At 43.9% G+C, this 25,636-nt stretch overlaps 1 protein-coding gene across 1 annotated transcript; it reads left to right on the forward strand.

Moving 5' to 3' along the window:
• On the forward strand, positions 1-19,766 carry LOC136629132 (oocyte zinc finger protein XlCOF7.1-like). The gene is made up of 4 exons (XM_066605278.1): positions 1-115; positions 198-262; positions 2,357-2,459; positions 17,600-19,766. The coding sequence occupies exons 1-4, from the start codon at positions 31-33 to the stop codon at positions 19,642-19,644; spliced, it is 2,298 nt and encodes a 765-aa protein (XP_066461375.1). The 5' UTR covers positions 1-30; the 3' UTR covers positions 19,645-19,766.
• The last annotated feature ends 5,870 nt before the right edge of the window (positions 19,767-25,636 follow it).

A 25,636-nucleotide genomic window follows, 5' to 3' on the forward strand; every position in this document is an offset into this window, starting at 1 on the left:
AGGTGTCAGGATGTCGCTGTCTATTTCTCCATGGAGGAGTGGGAGTATTTAGAAGGACACAAGGATCTGTACAAGGACGCCATGATGGAGACCCGCCAGCCGATCACAACACGAGGTAATAGACAGGACTAAATACACGGGGACTTTATTATCTGTATGTAAAGAATGACTTCAGTGTCCGTCTGTGTTTCTTGTAGTTCCATCCAGTAAGAGAAGCCCACCAGAGAGATGTCCCCGTCCTCTTCTTCCACAGGACCATCAGGTAGGTAGAGATGTCCCTCTGATCTGTAGAAGGGCTGTGAAGCTCTTGTCTTCAGTCTTATTAGATGTCTTCTACTTGTGTGATGAGGCCTGTGGAGATGGCAGGATTACCGCTGACCAGAGATATTAGATCAGTTGTGTCAAACTCAGTTTCACCAAGGGCCACATCAGCAGATTATTAGCCAAATTTACAACCCTTTTTTCTTTACTTGTTTTTTTTTTTTTCAATCAAACATGAACAATGTAAATTGCTCAACACAACTAAAATTACATGTGGTCCTCTGACTTCTCCACAAGATGCCACATTTACCGTCTCAGAATTATTCACCCCTGAATAGAATCCCTCACAACAGCACACATTAGGAAATCACTTGTTGCTTCAAGCACACCGGATCCAACTAATCAAGGGCTTCATTAGTTGCATCAGGTGTGCTTGAGAGAAAATAGATCACATACCTGGACTGGCAAGAGCTTTGCTGACTGTGATGTTTGTTTGCATGTTAGAAATTCAGATAAGTGAAAAGACTGGTCTAAAAAGGTAAAAGAAACAAACATTGCCTTGTTCAAACAAGGAAAGGGGTGCGAAAGATACAAAGCCACCGAATGTTCCTAGAGATATAGCTGAATACAAGTTCATTGTTACAGGAACACCGGCTACACTATTCAGACATGGCAGAAAGAGTCGCCACTAGATACTGGAGGAGGCAGTTGGTCAAAAACCCTTCAGTGGCTGCAAAAGGCCTGCAGCAAGATCTGGTGGCAGCTGCACTGGGGTTCCCGTTTATACAGTAAGATACATACTAAAAGCTGGACTCCAACACGTCCACCTCTACAGACCCAAAAGCAGAACGCATTTAATGAGCGCTTAGACGAAAATAGTGAGTATAACACCAAATACATTGGGCTCTTAATTACAAATAGTTGTCAGATAATTACAAAGTAACACAGTATTTTAGGCTGAAAAAAGACACATGTCCATCCAGTTGGGTCTATTACCCCCCAATGTTGTTCCAGAGTAAGGCAACCCCCCCCCCCCTGCTCCCCGGCCCCCAATGAGTTATAAGCCAATCTTACTCATTTTAGGGCAAAAAACTCCTCACCGACGAAACGAATAATATTAATAAGTTATTAATAATAATAATCCGCACAATATTCAATGTGTGCTCTGACCAGAGACTTGTAAAGAGGAACAACAATGTTCTTGTCATGTGCCCCTAGATCTCTTCTGATGCCCCCAATGATTCTATTTGCCTTGGCAGCAGCTGTCTGACACTGGTTGCTCCAATTAAGTTTTCATTAAACTACAATCCCCAAGTCCTTCTCCATCTCAGTGTTAGCCAGTGGTTCCCCATTTAGTCTGTAATGGTGACATATATTGTCTCTGTACATTCAGATAATCATAACCGTTACACCTGTGAGTCTTAATTAATATTAGGAACAGTGTCCGTATAAAAACATAACTGAATTACTTGTCCGATAACCCAGTAAACCAAGACATCTGGGCGTAAATTCCAGATAAATGTCAGTACAGGTAAGAAAAAAAGTAAATCCACTTGTCAGATAATCAGGAAGACAAACGCACTTAATTCTGAAAACAGGCATTTGTTATCCTGCGGTTACTTTGTTGTAAAGGGACGGCCGTTATATAATGCAGTAGTGTGAAGCACATTATGATCATGCAGAATCAAATACAGCTACAAGATTATAGAATGAAAGGGCTTCTGTCACCGGGTTCATGAGGTTTGGCTTGGAGTTGAGCTCTGAGTCGTGGAGGGGGCCGTGCTGGCTTTTCCCCGCCTGCAGCATACAGAGTGACGGCTCTCTTCCTATACACAGAAGGGGAGAGAGCTGTCAGTTTGTGTGATGCGAGAGGGAAAAGCCAGCACGGCCCCCTCCAAGCCAAACTTCATGAACCGGGTGACCGAATCCCTTTAAGGAGTAGCCTAAAAAGTGCATCCACTTTGACATGACGAATAACCATTCCTGTTAGGTTATTTTTGGTCATCATGAGGATTAATGATCTTTTTGGGTCATGTGAAACCTTCCACACGACTTCTCCAACCGTCTGCTGACTTTTACAATATCTGTCTCACAGCTTTTGTATCGGGATGAAGATCTGACCGATATTAATACTACAGAGACAAATGTGAGGGGCGATCAGCGGTGTAAAGAGGAGATTCCTACAGGTAACCGCCCAGGTGAGTAGTAACCACTAAATAGAGCAGAGGAGAGTCACAGATTCTCCTCGGTCAGCGGCTGCTGATAGCTATGTAGATTTATAAGCTCTGGGATCTGTCAGTTTCCGCTGTATATTCCCCCATTCAGCCGGAGTACAAAATAAATATGGATGACATGTGATACCGTTATAGCTGATAACACAGGATGGGCATTTACGGCACGGACATGAAACACACCTATGTGAGCGGGAACTACTATTCATTATATGTAAAACAATTAGGACAGCGCTCCACGACAGATACTTCACAATATCTTTAAGGAAATGAATAAAGGGACTCACCCGGTGTCTAACGGGTACCCTGCTGGCATCTCCCGCTGGCACCTCCACATCCTGCTGGGCATATAGTAATTACCAATCCAGGATCCTCTCAGTCTTCTTACTTATCCTGTGGTCACAGGAGAGCTGCTGAATAGTATTAGGCCTTTTGCACAAGTGCAGGCAGAATGTGGTACAACATCCAATGAAAATAATAAACTACATCCAGCGCCCGTGAGAAGACAGTTGTTACGATCCTTCAGCAAAGTATTAGAGAGGTTTTTATTGCAACACGTTTTGTCGCACTCAGCGACTTTTTCAAGTAAGATACAAACAAACAGATATACACATCTTTATAGTCATGATGTCCATTATGACATGATGTCCATTATGACCATAAAGATGCGCTGGATGTAGTTTTTTATTTTCATTGGATGTTGTACCACTATTCATTATATGATGTCTGTACTGATGAGGGAGAAATGTTCTTCCAGCTCCGGTACTAAGGGTCCTTTTACACTGACCAACTCTGATCTGATGTAACCAGCGCTGATCAGTAGGCAGGTCAGTCGCTGCTGGATTACTTATTGTTTTACACGGGCCAAGAATCGCTGCTATAGGAACGAATGATCCTTAGTCTGATGGCTGATGCACATAGGCCGGCTGGTCATCTCCTCGGTAATATGGAGAGATGTAAAGCTGAAAATCATCGATCAGCTGATAAGCGAGTGTCACTAGTATGTCCGCTCAGGGATGTCCCTTTTTCATAACCTGACGATCAGGTGTACGAATGTTTATGCCTGATGATCAGGACATGTAAAAGGGCTTTGAGGAACCATTAATTCCTATTAGACTGATGTCAAGCTGCTGTGTGCTAACACAATACCGAAGCTGGAGGCAAAGACCCCGATAACAGAATCCAGAATGTGGAGACATAGACCCAAAGAACAGAGGATTCTTTAGAGGATGTAAGTCTAGTGCTGGATGTCAGGGATGTCGCTCACCAGAGACTTGGCAGGAAGACACTGAGGTGCTGATCATCATGAAGATCCCACTCGGACAGCCACTGTTTCCCATCTGACTTCTGTCCATGTATTACGTAGACCGCACTTATACTCTTTATAGCCAATTGGGGTATTAACATTAACATGTTTTTATGTGGTTCACAGCATGTCCTATTCTGGTTTGATTCCCGGACCAGAATCAGACATGCAATGTCTTTTGCCTGCCAGCATGGGGCAGCACACAGTCCGTATGTGCCCATGTGATGTCCAATGGGAGTTCTCAGACACAACTCGCACTCAGCCATCTGAATATGGCCGACCAGATAAATCATATTTCAGGTGTCACATCTTATCTCTCAGCTGGGAGTGAATGCGGTTTCTTAGAATCCCACTCCCTTACATTGTACTGTAGATTATACAATTCCGCAGTGTGTGATCTCACCGTAATACTCTTCCAGTTGCTATAAATGGGCACAATTGGGAAACAGATTCCAAGTAGTTTCATCCTAATATAACATCTGAGCCGATTATAAGGGGGTTGGAGATAAAGTAACGGCTTACAGATGTGTTCTCTAATGGCTCCAAAGAGTTAGTTCAGAATCAGGAAGAGTCTAATGGCCGGACCGCCATCAGGGCAGGATAAATGGTTACAGAGGCCCCCGCTGATTGCTGGCTGCTGCCTGCCTGTCAATAAAGATATCAATATGTCCTGAGCCAAGTCAGTGATCGCCAGCACTCTGCACACTAGCTGTAGGAATTATATCTCGGGGGTGGATCCCTTTAAGGAGCCCCCCTGTGGTCAATGACGGTTACTCTGCTTCCCGCTGGCCATTCTGCTCCCCACCTCCTACTAAAGACTCCAACACCATCCCCCAATCGTCCCCTGGGGCTCTCATAAATCTCACTATATGGGAGCCCAATATGTCTCATGGCAGCTCTGTGTAATGGTCAGGGGCTGGTTGGTAAACTTTAGCCTGGGGGCAGGATAATATCACAGGCCAATTAGTAACGGCCCAACGTAAAGGTGCGTTCACATGTGGCTCTTCTGCTGAGCAAAATCCGTATTTTGATGCAGATTTGCATCAGACTTCATTTCTTCAATCAAAAGAGTGAAATCCTCTGTGGATCTGGGTCAAAACTCACACCATATACTGTGGATTGTCCTGCAGATTTTGGGGTGGACCTGCATCAAAATCTGCCATGTGTGAACGAACCCAAAGAGTGGAAACACACAGTACAATTGGCCACATAAAATACTGGCATAATTACATGGTGACTGGCCGCAGTCGGTGGGCACGGTCTGGTGGTGTGTGACCGGCCACAATGTGTCCTTGCATCCTTAGTTATCTATTTAGCTGGAAATAAAGCCCCAGAACCAACCTTAGTAATAAATACAATACCAGAACCAAGGTCATAACATAATTAACTCCTTCCCTCCCCATGACGTAAGGGTACGTCATGGGAGCGAGGTACTTCCCGCAAAATGACGTACCCTTACATCATAGGAATACGTCATCAGTCATGATCTCGCGCTATCCCGCAGCGGGAACCGGCTGTCAGTCACAGCTGGCCTCCCGCTGCAGCAACGGGGGTGCATCGGAGATGCGCCCCCCCCCCCGCTGTTAACCCCTTCCCTGCTGCGATCTATATAGATCGCGGCATGGGAAGGGTTCACAGAGGGAGTGCGCGATATAATCGCAGAGAGCCCGGCCTATTGCCATGGCAACAGGACGCCAGATACCGACGTCCTGTATTGCCAGAGCCTATGATCGCCGTATAAGCGATATGGCATGACATGGCAGGGCAGTAGCCCTGCCATGCCTTATCACAGCGATCATCAGTTCTGTGCTGTAAGTGCCCAGAGGGACACAAATTGGGTAAAAAAAAAAAAAAAAAAAAAAAAAAAATGTAAACCCCCCCCCTTTTTTATGCTTTTTCTCAAATTAGTATAAAAAAAGGTAAAAAAAAATCAAAATGGTACATATTTGGTATTGACACATTCGTAACGGTCTGTACAAAAAAGTTGAATACTCTTTTTATTCTGGACGACAAAAAGCGTAAAATAAAACGCAAAAAAGCAGAGGAAAATGCTAATTTTTAGCTTTTTGCCTCCCAAAAATGCAATAAAAGTGATCAGAAAAGCTGTATATTCCCGAAAGTAGCACCGATAAAAACTACAGTTCGCTATGCAAAAAACAAGCCCTTATACAGCCGCGTCGACGAAAAAGTTAAAAAGTTATGGAGATGAAAATCCGCCAAAAAACGTTGCGTCCTTAAGCCCAAAATAGGCCGTGTCATTAAGGGGTTAAGGGACCAAAAGCATGCTTGGTGATGTACATAGATGCAACACCAGAACCAGGCTCAGCACCTAAATAGAGCCCCAGAACCATCCTTAGCTCCTTAAGGAATCGGCCCTTTTTCTTTTTTTTCCATTTTTAGTTTTTCCTCCCTTCTTCTTAAATAAATCCTAACTCTTTTATGTATCCATCGGTGTATCTGTGCGAAGGCTGGTTTTTGCGGGACGGGTTGTATTTTTCAGTGTTGCTATTTAATGTACTATATAAAGTAAAGTGGAATGGGGAAAAAAAACGAAATTCGGCCTTATTAGGGTACATAGTAACATAGTTCGTTAGGCTGAATGAAGACAATGTCCATCTAGTCCAGCCTGTCTATCCTCCTGTGTTGATCCAGAGGAAGGCAAAAAACCCCAAGAGCGTCTTGTTTCTACTCAGTAATCACTGTGGCAAAAAAAATTCCTAAATTATCTAAAGACCCCACTGAGAGGAATTTAAAACCTAACTTATTGAAAAAAAAAAAGGTAATAACTCTTTGCTAACGATATTCTAGATCTTAGATATTCTAGTTCTGAGAATATTACTTCCACCTTCTCACTGTAATAGACTGTAGGTAAGTGATTAGAATGTATGTTAGGGATGCTTTACTTCATATCTACATCATTAGGTTCGGCACAATCACCAATAACTAAACCCTATATCACATCATTAATCCCATTGTATGAATACCTAGATTTCTCTTTTCATAAGTGCACTAGAAGCTCCATAGCGTCACCACCCTGTAATAGAGGTGTATGTATTGATTGATTGCTCATTTGCATATATACCACATCATGCGAGAAACATGCCCTCTTATAACCAAACCACAGATCTATTTTCACCCTATGGTCCCTAGAGAGTCTCTGTTAGTCCTAGAGCACTGATTGAAATATAGTGCGCATCTGCACAGCAAAGACCATCAAACGTGATAACGGTTCAAGCGGATTACTGTAGCAAGATGCAATATCTGAGCTAAACCCTATATAGCATGATATTTCTGATAGGCATTCTCAGCAAGTGAATATAAATGACACTGCTGACATCTAACATTCACATAATGTGTTAGTAGTAGAGATGAGCGAGCACGCTCGTTTAAAGGGGTTGTCCCGCGAAAGCAAGTGGGGTTATACACTTCTGTATGGCCATATTAATGCACTTTGTAATGTACATCGTGCATTAAATATGAGCCATACAGAAGTTATTCACTTACCTGTTCCGTTGCTGGCGTCCCCGTCTCCATGGTGCCGTCTAATTTTCAGCGTCTAATCGCCCGATTAGACGCGCTTGCGCAGTCCGGTCTTCTCCCTTCTGAATGGAGCCGCTCGTGCCAGAGAGCTGCTCCTCGTAGCTCCGCCCCATCACGTGTGCCGATTCCAGCCAATCAGGAGGCTGGAATCGGCAATGGACCGCACAGAGCCCACGGTGCACCATGGGAGAAGACCTGTGGTCCACCGAGGGTGAAGATCCCAGCGGCCATCTTCGCAAGGTAAGTAAGAAGTCACCGGAGCGCGGGGATTCGGGTAAGTACTATCCGTTTTTTTTTTTAAACCCCTGCATCGGGTTTGTCTCGCGCCGAACGGGGGGGCTATTGAAAAAAAAAAAACCCGTTTTGGTGCGGGACAACCCCTTTAAGGCTGCTACTCGATCGAGTATATACACAGAGAAGTGAGGTAGATTCTCCTCAGTATATACACAGAGAAGTGAGGTAGATTCCCCTCAGTATATACACATAGAGGGGAGGTAGATTCTCCTCAGTATATACACATAGAGGTCAGTTAGATTCCCCTCAGTATATACACATAGAGGTGAGGTAGATTTTTCTCAGTATATACACATAGAAATTAGGTAGATTTTCCTCAGTATATACACAGAGAAGTGAGGTAGATTCTCCTCAGTATATACACAGAGAAGTGAGGTAGATTCCCCTCAGTATATACACATAGAGGGGAGGTAGATTCTCCTCAGTATATACACATAGAGGTCAGTTAGATTCCCCTCAGTATATACACATAGAGGTGAGGTAGATTTTTCTCAGTATATACACATAGAAATTAGGTAGATTTTCCTCAGTATATACACAGAGAAGTGAGGTGAATTCCCCTCAGTATATACACATAGAGGGGAGGTAGATTCTCCTCAGTATATACACATAGAGGTCAGTTAGATTCCCCTCAGTATATACACATAGAGGTGAGGTAGATTTTTCTCAGTATATACACATAGAAATTAGGTAGATTTTCCTCAGTATATACTCATAGAGGTGAGGTAGATTCTCCTCAGTATATACACATAGAGGTGAGGTAGATTCTCCTCAGTATATACACATAGAGGTGAGGTAGATTCTCCTCAGTATATACACATAGAGGTGAGGTAGATTCTCCTCAGTATATACACATAGAGGTGAGGTAGATTCTCCTCAGTATATACACACACAGAGGTGAGGTAGATTCTCTTCAGTATATACACAGAGAGGTGAGGTAGATTGTCCTTAGTATATACACAGAGAAGTGATGTAGATTCTCCTCAGTATATACACATAGAGGTCAGTTACATTCCCCTCAGTATATACATAGAGAAGTGAGGTAGATTCTCCTCAGTATATACACATAGAGGTGAGGTAGATTTTTCTCAGTATATACACATAGACGTGAGGTAGATTCTCCTCAGTATATACACACACAGAGGTGAGGTAGATTCTCCTCAATATATACACACAGAGGTGAGGTAGATTCTCCTCAGTATATACACAGAGAGGTGAAGTAGATTCTCCTCAGTATATACACATAGAGGTGAGGTAGATTCTCCTCAGTATATACACATAGAGGTCAGTTAGATTCCCCTCAGTATATATACATAGAGGTGAGGTTGATTTTCCTCAGTATATACACATAGAGGTGAGGTAGATTCTCCTCAGTATATACACATAGACGTGAGGTAGATTCTCCTCAATATATACATATAGAGGTGAGGTAGATTCTCCTCAGTATATACGCATAGAGGTGAGGTAGATTCTCCTCAGTATATACACATAGAGGTGAGGTTGATTCTCCTCAGTATATACACACAGAGGTGAGGTAGATTCTCCTCAGTATATACGCATAGAAGTGAGGTAGATTCCCCTCAGTATATACACAGAGAAGTGATGTAGATTCTCCTCAGTATATACACATAGAGGTGAGGTAGATTCTCCTCAGTATATACACACAGAGGTGTGGTAGATTCCCCTCAGTATATACACATAGAGGTGAGGTAGATTCTCCTCAGTATATACACATAGAGGTGAGGTAGATTCTCCTCAGTATATACACACAGAGGTGAGGTAGATTCCCCTCAGTATATACACATAGAGGTGAGGTAGATTCTCCTCAGTATATACACATAGAGGTGAGGTAGATTCTCCTCAGTATATACACACAGAGGTGAGGTATATTCTCCTCAGTATATACACACAGAGGTGAGGTAGATTCTCCTTAGTATATACACATAGAGGTGAGGTGGATTCTCCTTAGTATACAGATCATTTTCCTAGGCTTTATCGGTTCTAAGAAAAGAACTACGTCATGCATCGTAAATTTTCAGTTTTTAGAATTAAATATTGAAGTTGCGGAAAGAAGGAAGGAATGAATTTAGCTTACTCTCCACAACAAGCTGCTGCATCCACTGGTGATCTTCCCAGTGCCCCCCAACTACATAATAGTGCCCGCTGGTGTGGCCTCAGTTAGTAATGTGACTCCCTCTGATGCTCTAATAAGTGGTATAACTAGAATCGTATGGGACCCAGATCAAACTAAACAGTAGAATATATCGGGGGCGTGGAGCCAAGCCAGGGATGTGAGTGGCAGCAAGTGGTCACTGCTCCACGGAAGACATCCTGCTATCTATCCTGTAACCAGGGATATTTTACTATTTACCTGCTGCAGGGATTCCCCTTGCAGCCTGAGCACCCTGGAAGCCGTCCAGTCACTGCAGTTAGTCATGACCCGCCACAAGGAGAAGGAAAGGAGTGGAAAGACAGGCAGCTGGCAGATTCAAGATGGCGCTGCCCCATGTGCAGAGCAGGAGCAGACACCACCAGGAGACCACACACAGCAGTCAGAGTGGAGCAGAGAGACAGCTGTGAAACTAGCAAGATATGCTAGAGAAGACCCAATGTCTGCTACAGGAGCTAGAGATAATAGGAGGACGGGGAGGGAGTAATATGACAGCGGTGAGTCCTTCTGCACAGACCATGCTGAAGGAGATGGAGAGAGTGGGGGAAGAAGGTCAGACACACAGGGGGAGAGCAGACTGACACATACAGAGACTGTGCAAGCAACAACCTCTTATGTAGCAGAGCCCACAGTGCAAGATATACTTTGAGCTGTCACTAAATGTACTAACACTGTACAGGCACTATACCAGCAGTTTGCACTTTACAAGAGCACATGGGGCTACTTTGGCAAGACGTGCAAAAAATTTCAAAAAATTGACCGCAGCAGAAGGGAGGATTAGTGAGATAGAAGACCGAGTGCTACCCAACGCCAAGTGACGAATAATGCCCAGAGTATAACATCTCTGCCTGCCAAGATAGATGATTTAGAAAATCGCTCCAGAAGAAATATTGTGCGCATAGAGGGGCTACCAGAGAAAATGGAAGGCAACAACCCATCTGAATGCTTTGAATCTTGGCTATTGGATTTATTCGGAAAAGAATCCTCGCCAATGTTTGCAATAGAACAAGCTCATCGTGTCCCCACGAGACCCCTCCCCCAAGGACCCCGCCACGACCGCTACTTATGAAGCTCCTACATTTCAAAGATCGAGAAGCCATATTGCGTTGTGGCAGGGAGAAAGGAGACATCAGAGTTAATGGCGCCAGAATTTCTTTTTTTCCCGTTTTCTCGGTGGAAATACAAAAGAAAAGAGGGACTTTCCTAGATGTTAAGAAACGTCTGCGAGAGCTGCGCACACCGAGCTGCGATGCTGAATCCCTCCAGATTGGGAGGGGCAGCACTAGGGGAAACGCAGGTCTTTGATAGCCCTAAAATCGCGTCAGCCCAGCTGGAGAAGCTGCAATATGAAGTGCCTCGCACTCACCGCGCCGCCTGGAGGAGCCGAACATCAATGGCCGATGGAGAAGAAGCTGCTCAATACTTATTTTCCTTCCTTTTTATTACCCGGGAAAACTGGCGGAGAGAAGCTGAAGTTCTATTATCTAACGAATGAGGGAATGGTTCCCGGAGGAAGCGGGCATTTTTTGCTTTTTCATGTATTTTTTTCTCTTTATTTCTACTGTTTCTCTTCAGAAGGTAAATTGTTGTAGTTTTACAGCTATGAACAAAGCGCCACTTTTTGTGGCTCGGTGGACTGGTGTCCCGGTCTGTGGGAATTTTTAGAGACCAGCAAGATTTTAGTGGGGAATGTTTCTGTTAAATGTTTGTTATCTCTCTTGTGCTGATAGAAACCGGTATATGAACAAGCTGTCATGCTGGGGGAAGATGATGGGATTCTGGGGGAGCGCTGGATTCTTGATAGAGGAGACGCCTTCTGTTCATACCCCTTTACTGAGAAATGGCTGATACATTTACGATTATATCGTGGAATATACGAGGTGATCCGGTTAACCCCTTCCCACTCCAGGGGCAATATCTCTTCATACAGCGCGGGCATCAGCGGCTATTAACCCCCACTCCCCGGGGGGTGGCTTGATAGGCTGCCTGTGAAATTGCAGTATGACGTAATGCTATAGCATTACGTCATACTGCAGGAGCGATCAAAGCATCACATATTATAGTCCCCCAGGGGGACTTGAAAGTAAAATAAAAAGATCAATAACGTTTTTTTTTAGTTGTAAAAAAAAAAAAAAAGTAATAAAAGTTGAAATCACCCCCCTTTGGCCATATCTATAATTAAAAAATCTAAATCATAAAATAAAAATACATATCTGGTATCGCCGCGTACGTAAAAGTCCGCTCTAGCAAAGTAGCACATTATTTACCCCACACGGTGAACGTCGTCCGAAAAAAAAAAATAAAGAACTCCAGAAATGCACTTTTTCAGTTACCCTGTTTCCCAGAAAAAACGCAATAAAAAGCGATCAAAAAGTCGTATGTATTCCAAATTAACGGAAACTTCAGGACATCCCACAAAAAATGAGCCCTCGCACAACTACGTCGACGGAAAAAGTTATTGCGCGCACAAGATGACCGCAGAAAATAATTGAAAAAAATTAAATGTCTTTGGAAAAAAAAAGAGTAGTATAGTAAAAAAAAAAACAATACAAGTTGGTATCGTAGTAATCGTACCGACCCATAGAATAAAGTTATCATCTCGCTTTTGTTGCAGTTTGTACGCCGTAGAAACAAGACGCACTGAGAGATGGCGGAATGTCGTTTTTTTTTTTTCATTTTACTCCACTTAGAATTTTTAAAAAGTTTTTCAGTACATTATATGGTACTTTAAATAGCACCATTGAAAACTACAACTCGTCCCGCAAAAAACAAGCCCTCAAACAGCGACGTCGATGGATAAATAAAGGAATTATGATTTATTATTTTTTTTAGGAGGGAGGAAAAAACGAAAATGAAAAAAAAGGGTCTGTGTCATGAAGGGGTTAAGCGTCTTGCGGTACTCCAGACAATTAAAGACGCATCTCTCGTGAGACTCGCTGTCCTCCTTTAAAGTTAGGTGGGCAGGGCACAATTTTCACTCCATGTACTCTACTTGCTCCAGGGGGGTTAGCATTCTTGTTCATCATTCTATTCCGTTTGTGACTTTTGCGCAGAGGATAGACGCAGAGGGCTGTTTTGTCTGCCTTCTCTGTAAAATATTTCACTATGTTTGCCTACTTGTCTCAATATACCTTCCACCTCCTTATAGCAATGTGGTTATGTGACAGATTCTGGGCTTTATAGCGGAGACGCCAGATGTCCTGATACTGGGAGACTTTAATTCAGTAATTGACCCCCATTTGGATAGACTACGCTCACAGGGACCACCAGACGGAGGAGGTTTGACTCCGCTGGGTCGCTTACTGGGGGAGACACTTCTACTAGACGTGTAGCGTACCAGGAACATGGATGTCAGATACTACTCATGCCATTCCACTACATATCAGACTCCAATTGACTTGACAATTGACAAAACTCTGCTATATGAGGGCGTACAATTGGTCCGATGCCTTCCTAGGGTATTGTCTGACCACTCCCCAGTGCAAGTTGTTGTGCGACATTCTGGAAGTGGTGCGCCTATGTGTCCCTTGTGGAGGTTTAATGCGTACTGGCTCAATATAATAGGACACCAAGACCTGGGAGAAACCCTGAAGGAATACTTTGAGTTAAACGCAGGCTTTGCAACTATTACTGTACAATGGGAAGCGATGAAAGCCTATCACAGGGGTATTCTACAGCGAGTGACACAGATGAAAAGGAGACCTAGAAAGCGGGGTCAAGAACTAAGAAAGCAGCTGACAGATAGAGGGGCCAGGTTTGTGGAGATGGGTACAGTAGAGGCGATTGAGCATTGGAAGGCAGCCCAGGAACAAGTGACTCTGTATACCTTAGAGACTGCAGCACATAAGCGTAAATTTAAAAAACAGGCTTATTTTGAGGAGGGTGAACGGGCCGGACATATGCTAGGAGTAGTTTCACAGGCACAGAGAAGTCCCGAAAGGACAAATCATGCAATACTTGGCAGATATAGAATTGCCAAGCTTGAGTGCTGAACATAGGGAATTTCTAGATTCTCCTGTGGGGTTGGGGGAGCTGAAGGAAGCCTTAGAATCCATGCAGAATAATAAGTCACCAGGGGACAACGGCCTTCCAGTTGAGTTGTACAAGCAATATGCGGGGCTACTATTACCAAAATTACTGGAGGTACTATTAGAAGCGGAGTGACAGACGGAATTACCAGCATGAATGCGGAACACAGTAACAACGATTATCAGAAAACCGGGGAAAGCCCCATTGCTGCCAGAATCATAAAGGCCTATCTCGTAGTTAAAGGGGTTGTCCCACGAAAGCAAGTGGGGTTAAGCACTTCTGTATGGCCATATTAATGCACTTTGTAATCTACATCGTGCATTAAATATTGGCCATACAGAAGTTATACACTTACCCCCGTCGCCATGGCGCCGACCGAAGCCTTCTTCTCCCCCGATTAGACGCGCTTGTGCAATCTGCTCTTCTGTTCTGTTGAATGGGGCCGCTCCGGCGTGCTCGCGCCGGACAGGTCTTCTGCGCATGTATATTACAAAGTGCATTAATATGGCCATACAGAAGTGCTTAACCCCACTTGCTTTCGTGGGACAACCCCTTTAAATGTGAATGTAAAGCTCCTATCAGAAGTCTTGGCTAATAGACTCTCACAAGTGGTCATGACTCTTATCCATCCAGATCAGAGTGGATTTATCCCGGCTCGATCCACGGCAATTAATATAAGGAGACTATATTATAATCTTCAGTTGCCAGTGGACAATATGGGGCAGAGAATAATATGCTCGTTAGACGCTGCTAAAGCATTCAACGGTGTGGAATGGCCCTTTCTATGGGAAGTATTGGAGAAGATGGGATTTGGTTAGTCCTTCATGAGACTCATAAAGCAGAGGAACAAGGCAAGGTTGTCCACTTTCCCGCCCCTCTTTGCATTGGTGATTGAACCCCTTGCCAGTGTTCTGAGATCTTGCCCAAAGTTGATAAGGTTTAGAAGAGGGCAATTGGAGGAAAAAGTGGCACTATATGCAGATGATTTGCTTCTATTTCTGGGTGATGGTAAATTGTTGGATGTTGCAATGTCTCTGATCAGACAATACGGTTCGTTTTCTGGTCTGACAATTAATTGGAGCAAATCTGATATACTGCCAGTAGATGACCCTAATCTAGAGGTGGAGGAAAATAGGACCTCTATGCAATGCAAGTCTGTTGTTATGTACTTGGGAGTCAAAGTCTCAAGGCACGTCTTGGAATATGGAAAATTAAATCTAGACCCCTTAGTGGTGAAATTTAGGAAAAAACATGATGTCTGGTGTAAACTTCCCGTAACGATTATAGGAAAAGTGAACATCATTAAGATGGTTTAGATGCCGCAATTGCTGTATCTACTTCATAACTCGCCTCACTGGCTTACGCAGAGTCTCTTCTATAGGGTCAGCCGACTGTTTAGAGACTTGATTTTGAAAGAGAAAGGGCCTAGAATTAGATTCGAGACACTATGTAATACTAAGGGAGAGGGGGGACTTGCACTGCTTAATCCTACATAATTTTTTCTGGCATCGCAAATACAACACTTCAAGGGATGGAAATCAGAGGATACTAGTGATTGGAGTTTTCGACTCCCAAAAATCTATTTTAGTAATGCACATCTGTTTGAGTCCCTAGAGAGTCTTAAATTCCTCTGTAACACCCAGAATTTTCCAACTTTAGTTCTTATGCATAAGATTTGGTGGAAGGTTAGAGAGATAATGGGAGTCAAGGGCTCTACGCACTACACTCCTATCTGGGACAATCCGAAGTTACAGGAGTTAGAAAAGCCGGAGGGCTTTCAAGGGTGGAAAGATGGAGAGATTAGACGATTGTCCCAGATAGTGACTGGGGCAAATATAAAATCCTTTGAGCAGCCGAGAGATGAATATGGTCTGCCGCACATGCAATTTTTTAAGTATCTACAACTCACACACCTTTCAGATGGAGAAGGGCCTGGATGACCTAGAATTTGGAAAATTCCTACCAGCAGAGATTATAGGTGGATCAACCATTACAAAGGGGAAGATATCACACATATATTCCTATATACAGGGTCAGATTAATTTGTTCTATCCTCTGGCAACAAGGAGCAAATGGGAGGAAGATATAGGTGCTATTGAAGAATCACTGTGGGAGGAAATATCACAGATGACTCCCAAGCTGTCTCTGAGTGAGTCCCATGGATCACAAATATATTTGTTACATAGAGTGTATCGCACTCCAGCGTTCCTATACGGTATGGGTCTGAGAGACACCCCTCTGTGTAATAGATGCAAGATCCACACAGCAGACCTTATACATATATGTGGCGCTGTCCAAAACTACAAAAATATTGGTCCGAGGTATGCAGTCTGATCCATAGTGTGTATGTACATTAGAATTTACCCCGCTGGTAGGCGTTCTGGGTTATGTGAATGAGAAACTGTCAGTAGCTAGACTACTATACTTAGCCAGAAAATTAATAGCACAGCACCAGCTGGATGAGACCCTCCTGATCTGACCGGACTCACAGACAAGTCACTCTAATTCTAATGTGGAAAAAAGGTGTTTATTGCAAAAGGAAAACGTTACAGAAATACTACATATGGCTCAAATGGCTGCATGCCTTTGGTCTCCTTAATACCGATCTGCTTAGAGGTGAGTGCTTAATGTTCATTGGAACAGTTGTGTTCTGGGAGAGGGGAGGAATTACGAGGGGCAGGCAAGGAAGAGGGAGTTTACGGTACTAAAAATTTGTATTGCAGGTAACAAGTGAATAATGTGGAATACAACAACTCTACAAGCGGCTCCATCATCCTTCCATATTACCCAAATAGTCCCTATAATCCTCCAAGGTCCTGAAAACAGTCCCCATCATCTCTCTCACAGGCTCACAACGTCACCTCACTTCTTTTCCATGGCGTAGTCACTCAGACTACAGTGAACGCTGGAGCCGGGGAGGGAGGAGTGAGGTGACTCTGTCAGCCTATGAGAAAGCGGGACACGGCAGTACCATGAGTAAGACTCTCAGCACTAGTAGCAGCAGTAGGCATCGGACCTTTAAAAGTGGGGCAAGCTAAGTGGCCGTAAACCTGTACGGGCGAATCCAGCTGTGTTGTCACCTGCCTCTCTTCCCCCTGCTTAGTCCTGGTTTGATGTGACCGCATATAGAATTATTGTATGTACTAAGCTGTTTTATAGATGAGCGGTTCCTTATTTGCTGTACGCCGTGTGTTCCTGACATCTTGCTTCATGGGAGATTTTCTGTGAGTTCTTTATGGAAAAACAAAAACTGATCTTGTTCCAGAAATGGCCGAACTCCATCTGTATGGAATATACTATTCCTGTAGCTTTGGCTCGGAGATCTACCGGGGACCGGAACCCGGGGCTTGTAAAAGACTCTGCTGCAAGTTAGTTTCATGACCCTTTTTCAGATCCCCCAGGATACCCATGTTATTGATGGAAGTCAGAATTAGTTACTTGTAAGTGCCGATTCACATCTGTAGTTTTTGGTGATGTTTTCTACACTGACAATCTCTTGGTCTTTAAGTGAGCTGCAAACCAAGCAACTTCGCCAAGTGAGCTAGTCTCACTTACTTGCTCTGTCAGGACCCGTGTTTACATGGGCTGACAGTCATCCGTAATGGCTCTTTTCAGTGTTTACTCTAGTGGCTGTCAGCCTGTGTAAAAGCACCCTTAGATGATAATTAGATTTTGCTACATGACTTGTTATTAGATACTGATATTTTATAACATTTCTATACATTTGTAAGTTTTTTAGTATTAAAGAATCTGCTTTATTCTTGGCAGATGACGGTACCGGGAGCTCAGAGGGATGTCTGATATCTGCAGATGGTAAAGCAGAGGATTGTGGTATCACGCAAGATACATATGAAGAACCTGCCATTATCCCAGATATCTCCTCAGCCCTTTACAGCAAAGATACATCATCTGATCCTCTTGTACAGGTCCCATCTTCTGGTCCATCACAGGCCAAAAAGCAGGAGAAATGTCACAGAACAGGACAACATCAAAGTGCTCACATAGGGGAGAAGTCATGTTCATGTTCAGAATGTGTCAAATGTTTTACAGAGAAATCACATCTTTTTACACATCAGAAAAGTCACACAGGAGAGAAATTGTTTTCTTGTTCAGAATGTGGGAAATATTTTAGATATAAATCATGTATTGTTGAACATCAGAGAACTCACACAGGAGAGAATCCATTTTCCTGTTCAGAATGTGGGAAATGTTTTAGATATAAATCAGTCCTTGTTAAACATCAGAGAACTCACACAGGAGAAAAACCGTTTTCTTGTTCAGAATGTGGGAAATGTTTTGCACAGAAAGTATCGCTAGTTCAGCATCAGAGAAGTCACACAGGAGAGAAGCCATTTTCTTGTTCAGAATGCGGGAAATGTTTTGCAAAGAAAGTATCGCTAGTTCAGCATCAGAGAAGTCACACAGGAGAGAAGCCATTTTCTTGTTCAGAATGTGGGAAATGTTTTGCACAGAAAGTATCGCTAGTTCAGCATCAGAGAAGTCACACAGGAGAGAAGCCATTTTCTTGTTCAGAATGTGGGAAATGTTTTGCACAGAAAGTATCGCTAGTTCAGCATCAGAGAAATCACACAGGAGAGAAGCCATTTTCTTGTTCAGAATGTGGGAAATGTTTTGCAAAGAAAGTATCGCTAGTTCAGCATCAGAGAAGTCACACAGGAGAGAAGCCATTTTCTTGTTCAGAATGTGGGAAATGTTTTGCAGAAAAATCAACGTTAGCTCAGCATCAGAAAACTCACACAGGAGAGAAACCGTTTTCTTGTTCTGAATGTGGGAAATGTTTTGCAGTGCAATCAAACCTTGTTAAACATCAGAGAATTCACACAGGAGAGAAGCCGTTTTCTTGTTCTGAATGTGGGAAGTGTTTTGCAGGGCAATCAAACCTTGTTAAACATCAGAGAATTCACACAGCAGAGAAGCCATTTTCCTGTTCAGATTGTGGGAAATGTTTTACAGAAAAATCAGTCCTTGTAAAACATCAGAGAATTCACACAGGAGAGAAGCTGTTTTCTTGTTCAGAATGTGGAAAATGTTTTGCACGGAAAGTATCGCTAGATCAGCATCAGAGAACTCACACAGGAGAAAAGCCGTTTTCTTGTTCAGAATGCGGGAAATGTTTTGCACAGAAAGTATCGCTAGATCAGCATCAGAGAAGTCACACAGGAGAGAAGCCTTTTTCTTGTTCAGAATGTGGGAAATGTTTTGCAGTGCAATCAAACCTTGTTAAACATCAGAGAAGTCACACAGGAGAAAAGCCGTTTTCTTGTTCAGAATGTGGAAAATGTTTTTATCACAAAATACGTTTAATGCAACATCAAGAATCTCACACAAGAGAGAAGCCGTTTTCTTGTTCAGAATGTGGGAAATGTTTTACAGGGAAATCAAGCCTTGTTACACATCAGAGAAATCACACAGGAGAGAAGCCGTTTTCTTGTTCAGAATGTGGGAAATGTTTTACAGGGAAATCAAGCCTTGTTACACATCAGAGAAATCACACAGGAGAGAAGCCGTTTTCTTGTTCAGAATGTGGGAAATGTTTTACAGAAAAATCAGTCCTTGTAAAACATCAGATAATTCACACAGGAGAGAAGCCTTTTTCTTGTTCAGAATGTGGGAAATGGTTTACAGTGCAATCAAGCCTTGTTACACATCAGAGAATTCACACAGGAGAAAAACCATTTTTTAAAAACCTGTTGTCAAACAATACAAAAAAGGTAAAAAGTAAAATGACATGTCATACAGAAGTAAAGGGAAGCAGTTTAGAGCATTACGTGATAAATAAAAAATGTATGTAATTACTGATAATTATCTGTTATCCAGAAACAAATAGCATCCAGATATCCCACCTTTATATCACCCGTGTACGTAGAATATTTCACACTGATACATATAACTGCGCCTCTAAACTTGTTTCTAACTGTTGATAAAAGTTTACTTGTATAACTTACATGTTTGTATTTGGGCCGATCCTTCTTCTTCCTTTAGACGATGTTTCCTCAGAACTGATGGAGATGAGGGAGAGCTGGTACCCATTATGTGTATAAGTAGTGAGGGGAGAATCACTGCCGATCCCGGACTTTGTGGAGTTTGTTAGGACATTTTTTTGTTCTGAGAATGATCCTTTCATAAATGATAACTATAAGAACCTGTTTGACCACTGAGCCCAGCAAGGGCGTCTCCCCTCCATCTCATCACTATAGGGTCATATACTAGGAAGAGTCGCACACAGTAATATACAGCTGTGATCACATGGGAAAGGTTCTACAACTTCAGTGTAACATATCAGACTTTATTTATACAGGACTATACAACTTGGGGCGCACAGCCCGATAACTCATGTAGGGAAGGTTTACTTTGCCAATCACTTCCAAAAGAGGGAGGATTAACCCTCTAATGGCTATAATTAGAGATGAGCAAGCGAACTCGCTAAGGCAAATTACTCGAGCGAGTTTTGCCATTTTTGAGTACATGCCCGCTCGTCTCAAAGGATTCGGAGGCCGGCGGGGAGGAACGGGGGGGAAAATCTCTCTCTCTCCCCCCATGCTCACTCCTGAATTCATGAATGGGTGAGTGAGAGCTGCCTCTGATTGGTCAGGGCTGTAACCAATCAGAGGCAGCCCATTCGGCAGGCGGGGATTTTAAATCCCCGCCTGCTGAATACTACTCAGAGCAGTTCAGGAGAACTACCGGCCGGCCGCGGCTGAACTCCGTCTGCGGGGACAAGATGAGTATATATTTTTTTTTTACTTTTTACACATTTTTGGATGATTTTCAGGGAAGGGCGAAAATTCATCCGGAGATCGCCTGCAGCCCATTGCTTTCAATGGAGCCAGCTGTATTGCCGGCTCCATTGAATTCAATGGGCTGGACAGCGCTCCACTGCTCGGGCCTGTTTCAAAGGAAATGCGGCTAGGAGCAGATTTTTCGGCGGCGGTCACGCGATTTGCGGATGCGCATCCATCATGCGATCCGCAAATCGCGGTAAAAACCGCCCGTGTGACCGAAGCCTAAAGGGTAAATCAGCTGTAGATCTGTGTCAAAAATGCACCAAATACTGTGGGTTTTCTGGCAAATTCGCAACAAAAGCTGCTACGTGTGAACGTACCGAGGGCGATTTCATGCGGCCATATGTACAACTACAGTTGCCGCTATGGGGTATAGTTATGGATGAACTGTTTTTTTTCCCTTCTCCAGCCATAGCGCAGGAAATTGAAAAAAACGCTAGAAGATAAGTCCTGTCCTATCTTTTGTGCATTCAGTATTAACTATTTGCGGGAGAAATAGGGCAAGTCCTATCTTTTCTTGGCCGTAATATTCACGAACTACTGAAAACAAAATGGTTGTGTTTCATCCTGTTATTAATTATCACGGCTGTATAATGGGAGTAAAACCCGCCCCGTGTTTAAGCCCCTATACGCAGTTTACACGCTGAGGGCTCCTTCACACGAGGGACGCATCTCACATCAGTGTTTTGTGAGCCAAAACCTAGAATGGGTCCAAAATACGGACAAGATGCAAATGTTTCCATTCTACTTTATCTGTACGCTCTACTTCTGGTTTTAGCTCACAAAGTACTGATGAAAATAGCGCCATGTGAAGGAGCCCTGAGCGAGCGGCATGTGAGCGCCAGCTTCCGTGAAAGCAGATAACACCTGGCAGACGCTATGGCACAAATGTGATTTTTTATTTACTACATACCATAAGGCCAGCTGCACACGGGGGGAAGCGCATTCATGTGTGCATTTACTTAAAGGGGTTGTCCCGAGGCAGCAAGTGGGTCTATACACTTCTGTATGGCCATAATAATGCACTTTGTAATGTACATTGTGCATTAATTATGAGCCATACAGAAGTTATAAAAAGTTTTTTACTTACCTGCTCCGTTGCTGGCGTCCTCGTCTCCATGGTGCCGACTAATTTTTGGCCTCCGATGGCCAAATTAGCCGCGCTTGCGCAGTCCGGGTCTTCAGCAGTCTTCTATGGAGCCGCTCGTGCCAGAGAGTGGCTCCGTGTAGCTCCGCCCGTCACGTGCGGATTCCAGCCAATCAGGAGGCTGGAATCGGCAGTGGACCGCACAGAAGAGCTGCGGTCCACGAAGACAGAGGATCCCGGCGGCCATCTTCAGCGGTAAGTATTGAAGTCACCGGAGCGCGGGGATTAAGGTAAGCGCTCCGGTAAACTTTCTTTACTTCCCTGCATCGGGGTTGTCTCGCGCCGAACGGGGGGGGGGGGGGGGTTGAAAAAAAAAAAAACCCGTTTCGGCGCGGGACAACCCCTTTAATCATCATTGCGTTTTTGCACAAGCCTGCTCGCTTTACTGCACATTTTGTTTTTCCAGTGTTTTTCCTGTCCCTTCAGGACAGCAGCGGCAGAGCTCCAGCGTATGCTGTCACATGCCGCCGGATCAGGACTTACCAAGTTGGTGGGGGCAGCATCGTTCCTGGCAGCCCCGATTACCCCACCTCACCTGGGTGCTAACCGGGGACTGCATGGGCCTTGGTCCAAGGACGGTCTCTCAAGCACCAGAGTGGCCATCATCCAGGCTGCGGCTGCTGCATCGGCTCCCCGGAGCTAGCAGCTGACGTCAGACACTCCGTGGCGGGGGCGTCACACAGAGCGCATGGAGGGGATGGGGCCTACCGCAGGTGGCACCAAATACAAAAATAAACCTCCGCTGCACCAGCAGAATGCTGCAGGAGGCTACTACAAGTGGGGATCGGTTCCTAAGGACAGGAGTCCGAGCCCACAGTGCAGGATATCGGCCAGGGAGAACCCAGACAATCTCCAAACTGTAAGTTGTCCTGTGGTCCAAACTACAAACACCTGCCTGACACTCCCTTTACTAATGGAGTTCTCTCTTGTCATTTCAATACAGGGATAGTCAGAAACCTAGGGAGGTTAGGAGGAGAAGTAAAAAGTGCCCAGTATGCTTAGTGGAACTGGATGACTCCTATAGCAAAACGTAATGCGTTGCATGTTCAGCAAAGATTCTGCGGGAAGAAAAATCTTCCCTTATGTCTGAAATCCGGACAGTCATCTGGGAAGAAGTGCAATCCTCCCTCTCAGATCTCCAGCCAGGGCCCTCAAGGGCCGCAAGAAGATCGGCTATGGTAGTGTCAGAGTCTGACTCCGACATGGCTGAGAAATTTGTTTTATTGGAATTAAGCAAAGTGGTGCAGGAGAAGAGAAAATATCTATTCTCCACCGCTAACATGGATCATTTATTGAAAGCAGTTCGTAAGACCATGCAAGTTGAAGAGGAGATACAACAACCCCGCACCGCACAAGATGACATGTTTGGAGGCCTCTTACTTCAACGCAGATCCATGCTTCCAGTGAACATCACACTTAAACAGTTGATTCTAAATTAGTGAAATGATTGATGATTGATTTCCAAAGAATTTAGGGAGCAAATCTTGTTTTCGGATGAAGATGTTGCTATCTTTGACAAAATGCCGAAGATAGATACAGCTATCTCTGTGGTGGCAAAGAAAACAGGGCTACCCTTTGAGGATAGGTCCCATCTGAAAGAGCCAAGGGACAACAAGGTGGATATGACCATGCGGAAGGCCTGGTCTACATCGAGTGTGGTCATGAAAACCAACATTGCATCCACGTCGGTAGCACGGTGGTCTGGTTGGATCAGCTTACCTCTCTAATTGATCAGAAAGCCTCAAGAAAGGAAATTGCTAGTGGCATTTCTTTACTTCAGATGGCCACAGGATTCCTGGTGGATGCTTCCATGGAGTCAGTCTGCTTTAGGTCCTGTATGGCAGCTTTATCCAACACAAAATGAAAGGCAGTCTTGGTAAAAGAATGGTCAGGGGACATTACCTCTAAAAACAAACTGTGTACTTTACCTTTTCAGGGTTTATGTATATTCGGACCAGACCTGGATGGCCTGCTAGAATAGGCAGCAGACAAAAGCCAGGGGCTTCCAGCTATCAGACCTTCTAAAAAACCCTTCACCCTGCGTCTCTCAGTTCCGGCCTATATAGGGAAAGGAAAGATCGGGAGATTGTCTTATCCGAAGGGAGGAAGGGGTAAAGTCAGTCCTTACCATTGTCCCTAGTCTACATGTTCGTGCCTGGTAGGTGGAAGATTAGCCTATTTCCATACCAGTTGGCAGAATATAACAACCAACTAATGAGTTGTACACCTGGTAGCGGAGGGTTACAAGATTGAGCTAGAATCTTGTCCCCCAGATAGGTTTGTGTTAACCTCATTGCAGTCTCCAGCTCTCCTTAAGAGAGTGCAGAACCTGTTTGACCTTTATGGAGGAAAGGGTTTTACTCCCCACTATTTCTGTTCCTGAACCAGACAGGTCTCACTGCACCATAATCAATCTTAAAGACCTAAATAATTTCATAGAGTACAGGAAATTTAAGATGGAGACGATCAGAACTCTAAACCCCCAAATTGGTCCAGATAGTGTGATGACTACTATCAACCTGAAGGATGCGTATTATCAAATCTCCATAACTCGCAAAAATTCCTAAGATTTCCACTGGAAATTGAAGGGGTAATCCATCACTACCAGTTTATTTGCCTTCCTTTTGGAATTTCCTTCGCTCTGCGGGTTTTTTCCAAGGTTGTTATTGAAATGATAGCCTTTCTGCGTAATCTGGAAATTGTTATCATCCTGTATTTTGATGTCTTCCTTTTGTTTTTCTGTCAATTCTGAAGACACACTTAAGTTCTACACTTCAGTTACTATGGGAGCTCGGCTAGATTATTAATGATCTGAAATCCGACATGGAGCCAGAAACTTGGAAAAAATTCTTGGGAGTTATTTTGGATTCTTGTCTCCAATGTTAATCCCTACCTCCCCCAAGGAAAGAACTTATCCTACACAAATGGTCAGCTCTATATAGGAAATCTGGAATATCAATCAAATAAGCTATGCAGGGCCTGGGGTTAATAACTTCATGAATTAATGTGGTTTCCTGGGCCCAGTTCCACAGCTGTGATCTTCAGGTACTTATCCTCCCGAACTAGGACAAGTCACAGGCTTCACTCGATAAAACAATCCTTATTTCCTCCAGGGCTAGATCCTCCCTTCACTGGTGGTTGTCCTCAGACTACCTTTCTCAGGCATCTGAATGGAATTTGGACCCCCCGATAGTAATACCGATTGATGCCAGCGCCAAGGGGTGAGGGGCCCACTTTAAGGGAGGTCACATACAGGGTACCTAGGATCCCCATGAGAGAACCAGTTCATCTAATTTTAGAGAAATCCCTATGTAGCCTGCAAACAGAGTTACGGATGAAGCACGTTAGGATTTTCTCAGATAACATGATGGCAGTGTCACTCATTCGCCACCAGAGTACCACCAGGATTCCTCTACTTCAACATCCTTCATTGGGCGGAACTTACAATCAGGTCACTGTTGGCTTTCCATATAAAAGGAGCTGAGAATATAGCCGTGGACTTTCTCAGCAGGAAGAAAGTGGATCCAGGAGAGTGGGAGCTTCATCCGGAGGTGATCGTCCGACTCGTGAAAAAATGGGGGGTACCTGAGATAGACCTGTTTGCGTCAGTTGTGACATTTTAAAGAAAGGGGTTTTTTTTGTACAGCACACATATGAATGAAGACTGACACCCCAAAATGGATCCCCCTGCTTGTCCTGTGTTCAGAAACATTCCCATTGTGGCCTTAATCTACTCACAGGATACATGGCTAGGCCTTTAGTAGAGGGAATACCCATTGGATTTCAGGGCACAACTGAATTCATTCCAGTCCCCACTGCTCATTTGTGCAGAAAAAAAATTAACTCCTTAAAAAT

Source organism: Eleutherodactylus coqui, chromosome 5, assembly GCF_035609145.1.
Source record: "Eleutherodactylus coqui strain aEleCoq1 chromosome 5, aEleCoq1.hap1, whole genome shotgun sequence".
NCBI lineage: Eukaryota > Metazoa > Chordata > Amphibia > Anura > Eleutherodactylidae > Eleutherodactylus > Eleutherodactylus coqui.

Coding starts and splice junctions, on each gene's coding strand:
- LOC136629132 (XM_066605278.1), top strand. CDS start 31: ATGGAGGAGTGGGAGTATTTAGAAGGACACAAGGATCTGTACAAGGAC. Junction 116..197: donor CCAGCCGATCACAACACGAG/GTAATAGACAGG, acceptor TGTTTCTTGTAG/TTCCATCCAGTAAGAGAAGC. Junction 263..2,356: donor TTCTTCCACAGGACCATCAG/GTAGGTAGAGAT, acceptor TCTGTCTCACAG/CTTTTGTATCGGGATGAAGA.